The sequence below is a fragment of the Vulpes lagopus genome, chromosome 2, assembly GCF_018345385.1.
Source record: "Vulpes lagopus strain Blue_001 chromosome 2, ASM1834538v1, whole genome shotgun sequence".
NCBI lineage: Eukaryota > Metazoa > Chordata > Mammalia > Carnivora > Canidae > Vulpes > Vulpes lagopus.
Window position 1 is genome coordinate 151,879,473 of NC_054825.1, and position 16,267 is coordinate 151,895,739.

General features: G+C 49.2%; 1 protein-coding gene across 1 annotated transcript; it reads left to right on the top strand.

The window, feature by feature from the left end:
* The first annotated feature begins 347 nt into the window (after window positions 1-347).
* On the top strand, window positions 348-15,446 carry LOC121478444 (spermatogenesis-associated protein 31E1-like). The gene is made up of 8 exons (XM_041733552.1): window positions 348-507; window positions 910-1,026; window positions 3,598-3,677; window positions 4,431-4,500; window positions 5,024-5,084; window positions 5,346-9,152; window positions 9,610-9,721; window positions 14,985-15,446. The coding sequence occupies exons 1-8, from the start codon at window positions 348-350 to the stop codon at window positions 15,444-15,446; spliced, it is 4,869 nt and encodes a 1,622-aa protein (XP_041589486.1).
* The last annotated feature ends 821 nt before the right edge of the window (window positions 15,447-16,267 follow it).

Below are 16,267 nucleotides of genomic sequence, written 5' to 3' on the forward strand. Positions count from 1 at the left end.
CTTCAGGTCTCATTGAGCTTGCTTTATTCACAAAAATGTTTATGTTGGAACTTGAACTACTTTCTAACATGAGGTACTAACATGAGTATTAAGAAATTTAGTTTCTTGGACAGCATTTCACTGCAAGCCTGGGAGAAATGCGGAATTATCTGGATGTTCTTGTCTCTTTCAGGGAATATCCTATAATGTGGGCCCAGAGCTTGGGCAGGCCCTCAATTTACCCACGTGGATTTGAATAGATGACACACAGGGCACTAAAGAACTGAATGTCATAACCTGGGCTATTGAATGAGCACTCCCAGGTAAAGCATTTATCAAATCCTGGCATTCATCACAGAAAAAGTAAGATGGTACACCACGTGTTCCATCGGCACAGAACTTATGATGTATCAGATGAAGCGCCAAGGAAGAGGGAATCAGGGATGCAGTCCATCTCCGTGAGCATCAGTGTTGTCATGAAGGACGTCATGCCAGCTCCAAAAAGGCACAGCTCAATGTCTACCCAGCGTAAATATGTAGAAATGGTGTTTTTCTTCTAAAAAGATATGTATTATACATAAATATTAAGATCAATATTTATAAATAAACAAGAAAAATGCTCCAAACATGAAAAGCATATCTAAATTTCTTCAAAGGCAGCTATATATCTCACATTTTTACTTTTCCCCATGTTTTATTTATGAGAAGTACTTTTCTGTGGGTCATCTGGCAAGCTCAGGGCTTGTTCGCCTCAGAGTCCCTGGCCTAAATTCAGATACGTTCGCACCTCCTCCTCTTTGCTTTAATAAAAGCTCACCACAAGCGTGAGGTCTGGTCTGATCTGTTTTTTTGTCAAGTCACGGTCACCTTGCTCCAAGAGCCTGGATGGTGTGCCAGCCAGATCCAGGTCCCGCTGCCCGGCATAATCAGAGCACAGCCAGGGTGACAGCCACAGCTCAATACCTTCATTTACTGCTGAAAATCTCCAGCCAAGAGGAAGCAAGTGCCATCCGCTAAGAGTCACAGATCTGCGTTTTACTATTTCAGGTTTGGAAACTATCAGAAGGTGATCTTATTTGAATCCAGCTTATTGTAAACAGGGCAGTGGGGAAATGGGCAATGCACGGCTTCAACACTCAATGTCACGCTGGGGTCTTCAAGGTGTTGAGAACAAAGACTGCTCTAGATCACGAAGCATCCCTATAATCGTTTTTTCTGCTCCCTTCCTTATGAGGCTGTCGGGCATTTTATTTTTGCTATGTTCAGTTTTATTTCCAGTGGGGTTGTTTACATTACCATGAAGTGTCTTGACATTTAAAAGTTATGTTAACATTTATAAATTATTATAGAAGATGTAAGGGATAGTGAAAAGAAAAGCCATAGACACCCCAACCTAAGAATTGCGGTATCGTCCACATCTTTGGAGGTGTCTGTACTTCCCTCCCCACCCCGTTCCTCAATCCTGTTCATCACTCTCAGTATTTTCTTTATAATTTTACTAAAGTAAATGCATTGCTAATTAACACGTTATTTTGTATCGTATAGTTGTGAAACTAGAACAAATGGAATCATCCTGTATAAATTTTCTGCAAGTCGCTTGTGTTTTATTTCTTCCTCAGTAGTGTGTCTACATAACTTGCTTTTACGATGTTTAGCTATAGTTCATGTACTTTGACTTGAGCACGATACTCTGGCATATTGCAGAGCACGGACTTCCCACTCGATTAGACTGGGTTGTTCCCCATTTTTTGCTTTTGTAAAATGGGGGAGTTTCTCCAGCTCTAGCCTTGGAATCACTCTGTCAAAGGCCCACTCTCTTCAGCCTGTACCAGGTCATGATAAAGCGTTTTCCAAAGCAAAGGCCCTAACTCGCAGCCCCACTATAGTCAGAATACATGTGCACGAGCACATCGTCACACAGGCAGCTTTCAGCGATGCCAGCAAAACACTCCGTATCAAAGACATTCTCAGAACCTAAGCTGCTTTCTAGATACTAACATGAATGTTGAGAAATTCAGGGTCTCGGGTAGTGTTTTGCTGCAAACCTGCAAGAAATGCAGAATCATCTGGATATTCTTATCTACTTAAGGGAGTGCTCTCAGAAAGAAAGGAGAAAGGAGGAGGGAGACAAAATATTTGTAGAAATAATGGCTGAAAACTCACCGAATTTGATGGATTCAGTGTTTACCTACAATAAAATAAGAGGAAGCAGATCTGCTCTTAAATACATCACAAACAGTGATGTAAACAACACAGTGGAAAAACAAAGCGGATATTTTAAAGCAAGACAAGAACTTCTCTTCATAGTCCAGAGGACCACAGTTAGAATAACCACTGACTTCCAATCAGAACCAATGAGGGAATGGCCTTGAAATGACAATAGTCAACAAGTTGAAAGAAAAAAAAAATTGTTGAGGCACCTATGTGGCTCTGTCGGTTCAGTATCAGACCCTTGGTTTCAGCTCAGGTCATGATCTCAGGGTCCTGGGATTGAGCCTCACGTCTGGCTCTCTGCTCAGAGAGGGGTCTGCTTCTCCCTCTCCCTCTGCTCTTCCCCCTCCACTTGTTCTCTCTCTAAGATAAATAAATGAATCTTTTTAAAAAATTGTCAACCCAAAATTCCATATCTAGTAAATCTGTCCTTCAAAAATGAAGGCAAAATGAAGATATCCCCAGGTATACAAACTTACAAGAATTACTAAGGGAAACCTTGGAATTGAGAAATAAAACAGTAAAACGAAAGAAGAACTTGATTCTTAGATCTGAAAATGTCAGATTTGTTAAAGAATGTGTGTGAGTGTGTGTATGTGTGTCTACAGAGAATGTTCTAAGAGTGTTTCTGCCATTCACTCTCTACTGATCTCAGAAGCAAAAATGCTAGAAACTTACCAAAAAAAAAAGTACTTTGAAGATTTAACTATTTCAATCTGCTTTATACTTATTTAGCTTTGTATATTTTGAGTAACTATTCATTTTTTAAGTCCCTCTAGCTGAAGATCATGAGAATTGAAATAAAACATTTTAAAATGTTTCCAAAACTCACACAGCTAAGGGTGTGATGCAAGGCAAAAACATAGTATGTGGGGACGTTGGAGATGCAGAGAGCACCCAAAGAGCAAAAGTTCCTGGGAATTAACCAAAATTCCAGGGACGACTCCAGATTTTTAGAAGCTATGAAATTGACGGAGCCCAAGTAGAGATCTCAAGGGAAGCAGGTATTACTTGAGTTCCGGGGGGGACAAAGAACAAATGGACAAAGGTCTATCTCTAAAGGGGGAGAGAAGAGGAGTGGCAGGCCAGGGAGTGTGGAGAGATGAAGCTGCAGAGCCAGGTGGCAGGGAGGGGCTGCAGTCCTACTACTTCTGTCCCCTCACTGCCCTCAGGAGCCCTTTGTGACCAGACCACAGCTCTGTGATGTGGGCCTGGGGCTCTTGTCCCCAAGTCCACTCCCAGGGTTTAGTGGCCTGCAGGCAGCCGTGCAACCTGGCACTAATGCATTTCAGAAAAAAGAGATGGAGAATTACCTCTTCCCTCAGAAATACATCATTGCTAGTTGGCTGAGCTCCGGTCCCACTTCCTGGGCAATTAATATCATCTTCACCTTCCTGTGTGGACTAGGACTCTTCTTCCTGTTATTCTCCTACTTCCGGAATGATCCATCCTTACCACCACATGAGAAACACAGAAACAGCAGGAAGGTAAGGAACCCTTGGCCCAGACCCAGTAGAGCATGATCCCATCCTCTTTTCTATTAGTATTTCTACTTTTCTGAATCACTGGAGAGACTCCTGAGGTAGGAAAGAGCAGCACATGCATTGCCAGGAAGAGAGCAGAACACCATCTGTCCAGGGACAGGCCAGACCAGGAAGAGGTTGGAGGGGCACGGGGATCTCTACCTGACGATCTCAGGCCAGGAGTGCAGGTGTGGTGGAGGGCCCCAGGACAACATTCTCAACACACACCACCAGTGGCCGAGGACGGGATGGCTGAGGGCTCCATCTCTAGCACAGATCAGGCCCCTGAGAACCCGTTCACCAGCCACCTTCCTGGGGCAGGTGTCTCAGGTGAATGTTGCTCTGTCGGGGCTGATCAAGGGCAGCGCTGGGCTCAGGAGGCCCCGGGAAGCAGCTGGAGTGGGGCTCTGACCTCGGGGAGCAGAGTCTTACCTGAAGAAACGCAGATGCTGCAGGTCTGAGGATATGTGTGTTTCTTGAGCAGAGGACCAGTAACAGAGGAATATCTCACGTAGAAAATCCTTCTGTACATTCTTCAAAGAAGAAAAACTGAAAATGTATTTATCCACTTTGAAAATGAGTAAAAGAAAGAAACCCAGGCCCCCTCCCCCCTTAGTTAAATGTAGGAAGTCACATTGTAATGAGCACTGAGCATCTGCAGCTTGCCCCCAGAGGGCAGGGAGGGGGTCCCAGTCTCCCTGTGTTCTCTCATCTCAGCGTCCAGTGGAGCCTCGGAGAAGGAGCAGCAGGAGCCAGAAGAAAGCCCAGACTCTGAAGACTCTGAAAGGTGAGCCTCTGCCCCCGAGCCCTGCGCACCCCAGGTACACCATCCCTCCTGCCCAGAGGGCCCAGCCCCACCGTCTCCAGGATCCTGGGGCCCGAGTCTGTTCCTTGGGAGACAGAGCCCTGGTGGGGGCTCCTGGGAGGCAGAGCAAAACCCTGACACTTCCCCGATTCTGGGCCAGAACGAAGCCCCAAGGGGCCAGACACGGTGTTGCCCAGCAGGAGCTGCAGGGCCTTGTCAACCTCTAGCTCCAACTGTGGACAAGTTGTCCAACTTTGCTCAGAGTCCTCTGTGAGGTGACCCAGTCCTGTCTCCCCCAACAAGGTCATGAATGGGGATGCACTCTGTATAGGACAAAGCGATCCCCATCATGAGCCTTGATGTCACGTGTGGCACGTGGCCCTGGACACTGAAGTTTGGGACTCCCGAGTCTAAACCACAAAGGTCTCCCCTAAAGGGACACTGTACCCAGCCTCCTCCCTTGGGCCCCTGCCTTCACGTCTATGACCCAGTCTCCTGTTTCAAGCTTGCAGAGATTGCCTGCAAGAACTGGAGGAGGTTCGGGACCTGATTTCCCTTCTCCAAAGGTAAAGAATCTTTCCCCCTTCTCTGCTGGCTCCTCCTCCCAGAGTCTATGGTGTGAGCCCAGCACTGCAGGGACCCTAGGGCTGTCCTGGGGGTGGGGGAGAGGGCAAAGGGGAGCCATGGGGACAGAGTGTGGCTAAAGCCCTGGGGTGAGGAACAGCAGGAGCACTGTGAAGTGGGTGTGGGGGTGTGGAGGGCCGTGGGGCCCACTCTCCTGGCCACGTCTGCTCCTGGCTGTAGCTGGTGCCTCCTGCCTCCTGCAGCCACCTGGGGAGGGTCCCTGACCAGGAGGCCTTTCATCAGCTCCTACATCAAGAAGCCCCTGAGGAGGTGTCCAAAGCAGCGTCTGCTGTAGCCCACCAGCCATGCAGCGAGCCTGGGGAAGATGCTGCTCCCATCTTGGCCCCATCACCTTCCCCCGCTCCTCTGACTGGATGCCCTCTACCTCTGGTCTCCACTCTGTCACCAAGCCCAATGACCTCCTCAATTTCTCTTCTTTCACACTTCTCCCTGAGTGCTTCTTGGCCACCAGAGCCTTTGCTTCCCCTGGATGGCTTTTCACACCCGCCACTTGCTCTTTCTCCTTCCCTGCCAAGTCTCCCTTCTTCAGAGGCCTGTACTCCCCCTCTGACAGACTCCTCTGCCCCAGCATGGCCAGACTCTACTCTGACTCTCCCTCTGTGTGACTCAATGGCACCCCCACTGGGCACCATCCCACAGAGTTCATCTCCACACACTCCTTGGTTAGCTTCTCCTGTTCCAGTCATCTCAGGCCTAGGCCACTCAAGCTGTCCTATCTCAGCCCTGTCCTGCTGGCAGGCAACTGCCAAAGCCTGGAGCTTCTCCACTTCAACACACTTAGAGTCCCAGCAAGAGCCTCTGTCCCACCAGCCACCAGAGGTCTTGCTCTGGGGAGACTCCACCAACAGACAGGTAGAGGCTAATATCCCCTCTTTCATCAACCCCGATATCCAGAAGCTTCTGGAGATACTAATCACTAAGAGAATAGAACTGAAGATTTGGAAGAAGGAAGGGTCAGATGACCACCTAAACTCTTTGGGGAGTAGGTGCAAGTCCCCAGGTGACAAGCAGGACACCCTGGGTTGCCAATCCTTCTGGAGCCTGAGAGGCATACAAGAACAGCTGCTCAGTCCAGAAAAGCCTCTGTATCACGGGACTTCGGGAGACAATCTACAGCAGAAATGCAGCCAGCTCTTCTGGGGTCTCCCCTTTCTGCACAGTGAGTCCCTGGTGGCCACTGTCAGCATGGCTGGTTCCCCACTGGAGCTCCCGTTGGTCATATTCAATGAACTCTCTCAGACCTTGCCCCTCCCAATGCAGGCCAACATAGCTTCACATCTTTCACCAGCCCAGTCCTTACCTGATGCTATGGTCCAGCCCCAACCCTTGACCCCAATCTTGTCCCAGTCCCCGCCCCTGCCTCTGGCTCTGCCCCAGCCCCAGGCCCACTTCGCACCCTCTGTTCCAATCGAATTGCCTCCTTCTCCACCTAAGATGGGGATACCTTGCCCTGCATCCGAGAAGAATACACCATCTTTCATCTCAACTGCAATTCAAAACCTGGAATGTCACTTTTTAAAGAAGCAATTAGAAAGGGACAGGACGTTACCTGCTGTGGTAAAAAGATCTCAGGAAGTCTTTAGCCAAGTCTCTCCCAACTTTCTGCAAGATGACCAGGCCCCTGAGGTCCATGAGTCGATCTCTGTCCTTCCCGAGGATTTGATCAGCCCTGAGCTCCGGGAGCAACTGGAGTGGCACCTTTGGAAGAGGTTCATGAGGCACCAGAGTGGCCTGCCCCACAAAATCCAGCTGTCTGTGAAGCTGATCCAACCTCAAGATGAGGCCCTGAAGGTGACACAGGCACACAGCCAGCACAGACACATGTGGCCCTCTGCATCCAGAGACCAAAGCTGCCAGACTGTGCAGAAGACCAGGTCCAGGAACCCAGCAAGGACCATGCCAGGAAAAAACCTGGGCAAGGATACAAGGTCTAGTGTGCGGAAGATTCAGAAAGATCTATGCAGGGGCTCATCAACTTCTCCATGGAAGGATCCAGGAAAAGGTTCTGAGGAGTCAGACCCAGACATGATGAAGCGCTCGACAAGCAGCCAGGACAAGAAGCATCCAGAAAAGATCCTGAGAGCCCATTTGGGCAAGAAGTTGGGGCAGATCAGAGAGGGGCAGATCCCTGTGGATGTTCATCGCTCTAGGCTTGCCGTCAACCATGCCTCAGATCTTCCTGGCAAGCCAAGCATCCACAGGAAAACTGGAAAGCCAGCACTTTCCAAGGGTTGTAAACCCTGCATGACCACTTCCCACGATTTTTCCATCCTCAGCCCGTACACTCAACGGATGCTAGAAGCACATATTATAAGGTTCCGGGTAAAGCACAGATGGAGCCTACCCCTCAAGGTTCTCAAGCCCATAAATCTCTTTAAGTTGAAAAAAGGCTCAATCTTTCCCTGGTCCTCCACTCCCCACTCAGCCACCAGCATATCTAAGGCCCGCTCAAAAGCCAAGTTCTTGGGCAAACCTCCTCAGCCCCATCGAGGGGAGAAGGAAATAACAAAAGAAGCAGTTCCCCCCTCAGAGACCCCCCTCCCTGCCCCTCAGCCTACATGTGAGAAGATCCCACAGACCCTGGAAGGGATCTCACTTGGTGAGGGCCATGGGCCCCCAGAAGCCCCTGTGGCTGGACAGGAGTCCAGACCACCTTCTCAGACCCTCACATACAGCTTTGTAGGCAGAATCTGGCACAGTGAAACTGTCTTGGGGGCTTTTGAGTATAGCAGCTTGGAGTCAAGTCCAAGTCCAGCAACGGCCACCAGTGAGCCAAGGAGGGAGACGGGGGGTTGGGCCTCACGAGACTCCTGCTGTAACGTAACAGTGCTAGAGCTCAACGTAGAGTCCCAGTCTTTGAGTGCCAAAGAGTCCAGGGAGGCAGCAGAGAGTGAGGAGGCCCCTGCTTGGGGTGACACCTTAGAACCCAGTGTGCTTCCTAATGACCAAACCATCCATGTGGATCTGAGAAGATCGGGGTCTTCTGGGAGCAGTAATGGCCCCTCAGCATCTGTAAAGTTGGTTGCCCAAGACCCAGAAGAGCCATGCCTTGATGAACAGCTTAGAGACTCTGCAGTCCAGAGATTGGTAGAGTCAGAGAACCAGCCTCAAGCCCCTGTAACCAATGTGCTTCTTGAAGACTGTGAAACTGGGGTGATTCTTCAAGATTGTGCCACCAACAGTCTTCTTCAAGAATGTCAGTCCAATATGTTCCTTGCTGCAGACATGTTGGCTTCTCAGGGATCTCTGTCTGACTTCCAGAGTGTGTCCAGTGAAGACGCATCAACTTCCCAGATGCCGCTTGGCCTCGTATCGAGTGGGCAGGACGGCCAGTGGCAGCCAGAGACCCTGGTCCTGCAGGCCCCCTCTAGGAGCCAGAGCAAGTTGTCTATACCCGCTCAAGAGAGAGAGTACTACAGGAGGCCCAACGCAGGAGAGCATGAGGAAGAGGTAGAAGAACTAAAGGTCTTCCAAATCAGTGAGATGAACCATCGCTCCCTGGACAAGGCATCCCCAGAGCCCTCGAGAAGCAAGTTCTGTCCCGTCTTGCTGAAGAAGGAGGAGGTTCCTCCAGAGAGCCAATTCAGAAGAAAGGTGAGGCACTTTCTGCAGTGGATTCTTCCTGGTAAAGGCAAAGGACAGGAAAATCCCGGCCCGAAAGGCAAGCCTTCGCCAACATCTGCCCGGCACCGAGCATCAGGCAGGTCGGCTCTGGGCAGGGGGCCTGCTGAGGCTCAGGTGCTCATGACAGCCGTGGGACAGATCCTGGAGGAGAAAATGGTGCCTCACCAGGGTCTGCGGGCCCCAGAGTGCAACTGCTACAAAAGGGATCAGCGGGCTGCAGCAGGTCCCAACGTCTGCTACCACAGGGTTCTCTCCTACCAAGAGCAGAGGAGAGTGATGAGAGAGACGGCCTCCAATCAGCAAGCCATCCCCAAGGGCCACAGCTGTCCCAACAGGGCCGAGTGGATCCTAGGCAGGGACAACAGGTGGGCCTTCCCGTCCAGGGTGGCGGGGTGCCCAGGCAGAGCGTGCCAGCACAGGCCCATGGTACCAGGAGCCTCAGGCCACCCTCCCCACCCCCACTGCCCAAGGCACTGCCTCTTCCAAAGATACGTCTCGTCTGGCCAGTCAGCGTGTGCCTTTCATGCCTTTCCTGGTAGGACTGTGCATACGGTACAGAGAAAAACTTATTTTTCTCATGTTAGCACATCCTCCATGGGCTAATGGCTTCTTCGAACCACGATTTGTATTGCTTCCCAAAATATATGGTTTTTTTTTCTCATGAGAGGTGCTGCCCTCTGTGTGGGCCCTGCTGGGGAAAAGAGAGGGATGGAGTCTGCTCTCCCCGAGTGCCTGCTTTGGCTTCCAGAAGGGATGGGGCCCTGGAGGGGGTGAACCCGCGGCCTGCCCCCATGCCCCCTCATGCCCCTTCCGTTTCCATAGGCACCGTCCTTATGACCACACACAAAAGAGGAACAAGGCCTGGAAGGCCCCACCCCAGGATCCAGCTGGGCCCATCCTGTCCTGCGGTGCCCCTACCCCGAACTGCTGGGCTGTAGGGAGGGTTTGCAGAGACAGAAGCCCCCCTCTCCCGTCCCCCACTCCCTGGGCTCCAGGCGGGTGGCAGACAGTGCCCCGTGTCATAGGGGGACATGGGGTCTGCAGGCGAGGCTGGCCCTGAGCGCAGGATGGGGGGGAACCATGCCTCTTGGGCCTGGCGGGGGTAGAGGGTGGCTCTGCTGGGGGCCCTCCTGTCCCCGCTGACGCCGGGGGCCCTCGCAGCTCAGTGGCAGCACCCCCTCGTCCCCTGGGGCAGCGCAGGGCGAGGACACCCCCGGCTCTGAGGTGTGAGCGGGTGGGGAGCGCAGAGGCCACCCTGACCAGTCAGTCCCCTGCTCCCTGGGGCGCACCTCCCGGGAAGTGGAGCAGGGGCAGGTGCTCCGGGAGGTGGGGACAGGATGCACCATGTGGCCACACGTGGGGTGGTGACCAAGGCCCCGGGGGCCCCCGGGAGCCCCCCCTGCTACCCGCAGGCCCAGAGGAGGGGAGACAATGGGAGGGGCCGTGGGGCTGTCACCCCAGGATCCCCACCCCTCTCCCGCTGCCAAGATCAGCAGCCTAGGTGCAAGAGAAGAGGCCTAGGGGAAGAGAGGCCACCGCACCTCCCACACCGAGGGCCTGGCACCCGGAGGCACCAAGGCCTGCAGGGGGGAAGGGTCCCTTCGGCTCGAGGGGATAAGCTTGCTTAGAGACCCAGAGACCTCTGACTGAGACCCACAGAGACCACACAGAGACCCACATAGAGACCTCCCACAGAGACCCACAGAAAGACCTCCCATCCAGGGACCCCACACTGGGAGACCACCCACAGACATGAACCCTGGGAAATCCCATACTGAGCCTCCTCTCTGAGAGGTCCTGCACGGAGCTTGCCCAGAGACCTCACAGGCATTCTTTAGGAGCCGAGCAGCCACGCAGTGACAGGTCCTGCATCATGGATCTGGAACCACTTAGCAAACTGGCAGCACAGAAGGAGCGTCAGGGCTGTGCCCACCTGAGAACCTCTCGGACACTGTCAGCACTTTCCCACACGGGGCTCTCCACTTGAGGGAATGCTCACGGAGGTTTATCTCTTCTTTAGGTCATTGCCTCCGAACAAAAGAATCACAGATTCCACCTGTAGGTCTGCAAACTCTCCCCTCTGCAGGTTTTCATTGCTTAAGCTCTGATCACAGTTTACAAAAACGAAACCACAAGCAAAATGCCACCAACTTCCAATGAGAAAAAATATCTTATTTGCCCAGTTTTACTTATGTCTAGTCAAAGGATATCTGTGTCACATTTTTTTATTTCACTGGAGACAAGATCTGAATTCAACATGCCTGACTTCCTTACTTTGGAAACATGGTAAAGGTTGGCAGCAAAAGGTTGGAATAAAATAAACCAGCAAAAAGGCATCTGGACTCTCACCTCCCAGGGGGCTGGGCCTTGGCATGTTATGTTGTGCATAATAGCTGTGTCAGGTTTATGAGTTTTGCTTATTTTTAAATGAAACAGGCTAACAGTTATGTGAGGATTTTTACAAATGAGTCAGACACCTACAGATATTTCCATTTTATCCTCTGATAAAAATCATACTCTTTATTTTTTTTCCTTAAGATGTGGCAATGCCCTCAAATGGTATTTTATACATATTTCCAGATGTGACAAAGTCCTAATGTTCTGCTAACATAGTTTACACCGAGGTCCTATTTGGGATGATTCACTTTTGAAAATAATTTTCTAAAAATAAACATTTTGCAAGTCTCAGGCAATCAGGCTCCATTTTATACTCATTATAGGGCTTAAAAGAAAAGACACATTGTTTCAAATAGTTAGAAATCTTACAAAATATATCATTTCATCTACGAGATATACACATGACCTAATTAGTAGAAGGAACATCTTAATACCTGAATTGAAGAAAGTGTACATTGATAATCAAAATGTATGTTAATGTACACATCAAGTGTACATTAGCCATCAAAATGCCCACATTATATACCTAACACTTTCCAAAGGGTGCATTTTCATGACAGTGTATACGTGTTTCTTGTTGCTCATAAGCAACTCATTTTTCTTGCCCTGTTAAAATCTATTTTAATGACAGCTGCCAAGCATGTGTCCCTGGTTAAGTCTCTCAGATTATCCATGGGAACGACAGTGCCAGTCTTCATTAAGAGAAGCAGAGCTAACATGAAGGCTCTTTGGCCTATTTTTTTCAACAAGAAATACCCTTCTATTTGCCAGAGTTGACAAACATAACTATTTTTCTACCTTACTCCCTTATGTCGTTGAATCACAAAATGATACAATATGGTCTCAGGTGTCTTACAGTATTGGATAGTATTTTTTTTTTTATAAAGGAATTTATTTTTTTTTAATTTTTTTATTTATTTATGATAGTCACACAGAGAGAGAGAGAGGCAGAGACACAGGCAGAGGGAGAAGCAGGCTCCATGCACCGGGAGCCCGACATGGGATTCGATCCCGGGTCTCCAGGATCGCGCCCTGGGCCAAAGGCAGGCGCCAAACCGCTGCGCCACCCAGGGATCCCTGGATAGTATTTTTTTAATGCAACTAATGCAGAACAAAATGAGGCCAATTAGGAAAATTTTCATACAGGAAATGCTTTACAAAGAGCAGTATTTCCTTGACTAGTTGACCCTTAATCAGTTTTAACACAGTGATTATTATTCAATCTTTTGAGTAAGTCATTTAGGGTGGCCATGCAGCCTGCAAACATAGACATCCATAACAGTTTCTCCCTATGACATGTGAATGTGTCCCTCACTAGCAATTCATAGTTCACTAAACTGTGTACAATTTCGAAGAACTAATGTGTGTTAAAACAACATTCCCACCAATCAAGGAGTGCACATCTATCCTATGTAGCCTCTGATGATTTGTGGGTGCAATTTCTCTCACATAAACTTGTACCTTCACCCTAGAAGAAAGAGTCAAAGGGGTTCAATCTATTAGAAAAATACTGTCAATATTTCCAGACTTTATGGCTACCTGCATTTTATTTTTAACAAGATTCACCTCCCATAAATCTTACGAATGTTTCGCCATTTATATATACCAAGCAGAAATGGAAATCAAAAGCAAACATAGTGGAGGAAATAACAAACTTAGATCTCCATTTTGCTGAAAATGAAGTGATGCTTAATCTACGTGGCTCTCTACATGATATTCAGGATATATTACAAGCTTGGTTTTGAAAACAATCTATATTTAAAACAGGCCTCACACTGATTTCAATAAATCATGTACTTGAGAAGAACAAAATGTGGAGGGTGGCAATTATGTGATAACTTTTTGGTGTTCCACAGGGTAAAAATATTTTCCCAAAAAGAAAAAAAAAAATTCAGGCTACAGTGCTCATCCTTAAGGGTGGTTCCCTTGATTGGTCACAATATTTTTCTCAGTTTCATGCACTTTTACTTTTTAAGTTACAGAAACTTCTGGAAATGTTCCCACATACACACAGCTACACTTTCTGTGGTGCTCACAGCAAGGACACAGTAGGTAACATGATCCAGATGGTTTCCCAACTGCCACTACCTCTCTGAGGTTGGTCAGATTCACCATTTCCAGGAACAGGATTGGTCTTTAGTATTGTGCCTAATGTTCACAGCAGCGATGTCCACAAGAGCCAAACTGTGGAAGGAGCCAAGATATCCATTGACAGATGAATGCATAAAGAAGACGTGGTCTATATATACAATGGAATATTACTCAGCCAGAAAGGACAAATACCATTTACATCTACGTGGATGGAACTGGAGGGTACGGTGCTGAGTGAAGTAAGTCAATCGGAGGACAATTATCATATGGTCTCACTCATATGCAGAATATAAGAAGTAGTTAAAGGGACCATAAGGGAAAGAGGAAAACTGAGTAGAGAAAAATTAGAGAGGAAGACAAACCATGAGAGACTCTTAATTCTGGGATACAAAGGGTTGCAGAAGGAGTAGAGGGTGTGGGGATGGGGTAACTGGGTGATGGGACTAAGGAGGGCACATGATGGGATAGGAACTGGGTATTATACTATATGTTGGCCAATTGAATTTTAAAATAAATGCCCCTGGCCATGCGGATAGCTGCTTTCCCCACACAGAGGCATGTCTCCATTACTGGGGTATGCTGGGGAGCCCTCCCCGCCTCAGCCTGGGGCCCCTGGCGTCCTGTGCTATGATAACCAGAAGAGCCCATTCCTCACACTCATGCTCTCCACAGCCACACTGTAACACAAGTGAAAGTCACTTCCAGATGGTATAAAACAGTGCTCAGCAGGCAGGGTAGATGAGGATACAGAACAGGGAACACCTCCGCCCGCAGGCGTGGGGGGCACAGCTCTCCAGCTGGAAGCATGTTTGTGCTGTCCCCTGCACCCACCCCTAAGGATGTCTGCAGCTCGGCCTTGCTCCTGAGTCCAGAAGCTGCACGCACTCCCACCTGCTCCCTGTGGCCTCACGATCTGTGCCACTTGCCTGCAACGACCCCTGTAGCCAGCCAGGCTTCTCTGAGCTCGGACACTGTCCTTAAACCTCAGAGGCCAGACCACTGACCTTCCCTCTTACACCTGCCATACCTTCACGCCGGTAACGCTTCTGGGCCTATTTCCAGTGTCAGTAAATAGTCTGTAGAGTATGTACATTTACGCTGCACTGCGTATTCCCCGGGGTGAGCTAAACTTTCCCCTTGGGCAAGTCACCCAGTGCCTCCAGACTTCATTTCCTTGACCCGGAAAATGGGAATCAAAGCTAATAGCATTGTTGCAAGGGGGAAAGGAGTTCAAATAGTAATACAATTTCCTTAGCAAGTATCGAGTGATTTTTCTATTATTGCTGATTTTATTCTTTCATATTATTATCAAGTCATTTTTATTTGTAAAATAAAGGACACACAATTAGTTATTTTTTTACAGACTTAAATTTCCTCACACAAAAATGCTAGTATTGTTAGATGGATTAAAAATAAAAAATCCTCTCTGGGAAAATAAGCAGTACTCTTCCAAGTCACCTTGGAGTCCTTTGGGCAACGGCGTTCAGCAGGTCTCTCCTAATTGAGTCTAGTGGTACAGGACCCTGTGATCCCAAAGCTGTTACTTCTTCAGCCTTGAACAAGCTGGACTCTGTGTGCTACTTTCAAAACCAGCCCTGTTGTCTCCACCTGTCTACTCCTACCTGCTCCTTGGTGCTGTTCCCCGCAGCCCTTGGGTGAAGTCGGGGCTCTCTGGTTATCTCTAATAACGGGAGGAGATCTGGTTTCAGGACTTAAATTGCCCAGACAGGAGTCCAAATGCCAAGTTGCATCTCGACGTGCAGCTGCTGCTCCCCAGGATTGCCGGGGACCTCTCCATTGCACCTCCTGCCGCGCGGGCTTCCCAGGTGTGCCCGCCACCCTCACCTGCTGGCCTGCCTCACCGATCCGGTTCTGACTACTCATCGCCCACAGGGGCCGGGCTGTGTGGCCAGCACCGCGCTGCCACCAGCCCAACAGTGGCCCAGGCCTCGGCAGGGTTCGGAGCCGACTCCTCTCCTGGCCATTTGGTGCCATTTCCAGGCATCGCACACCTGCAGCTCCTTGAAGCAAGACCAGCGCCTTGGCCAGCTGGTTCCCCCGGGGCCCCCGTCACAGGGCAGAGGTCCTGCTCTTCCCCTGGCCTCCCCTCTCAGGGCAGCTCTCGCCCATGGGGGACCACAGTGGTTCCTCTGGATGACCCTCCACCCTGACCCTGGGCAGCACCTACTTCCAAAAGCCATCCCTGGCCCCAGATGTCTCGAGATGGTTAGTCATGCCCTGAGTCCCCAATGCCAGGGGGACTCGAACAGGGTCCCGGAGCTGGTTCCTGGATGTTCCCTGTTGGGACAGAAGTGAGGGTAGAGTCCTGACCCTGAAAACTCTCTCTGGAGAATAGGTAGTGGTGCATTTTCGACACCCCTCCTCTCCAGGTGCTGCTGGCACAGGCTAGGGATCCGCTTTCTCATCCGGGAGCCCTCACCTCTAGGGATTGTGTCTAGCCTTTATGTCACAGCCTTAATCTGAATTTATAACTTTTCTTTGCATTTTTAAGTAACCTTGTCTCCACCTTTGACCAGCCCATTGGAAAGAGCTTTTCTTATTTTTAGTAAAAACAATTAAGATATAACCTTATAAAATATCATATTATTTGGAAATGTATTTATATTTACTTATTTGTATAACATTGAAATACTATAAAATATTTTATTATATAATACCATGTAATATTTTATTTTCATAATACTGCAGCTTACCTAAAAAATTCTTGTTGATTTTTCTTCCTTCTTTACAAAAGTCAGAAAATATGTTAGGTGTGAGCTGTGGGGGCGCCTGGGTGATGCAGTCAGTTAAGTGTCTGATTCTTGGTTTCAGCTCAGGTCGTGATCTCTGGGTCATGAGATCGAGCCCCCCGTCAGGCTCTGCACTCAGCACAGAGCCTGCTTAAGATTCTCTCTCCCTCACCTTCTGCCCCTCCCCACATCTCTAAAATAATAAAGAAATAAACCTTTTTTTTTAAAGGGAATTAGCTGTG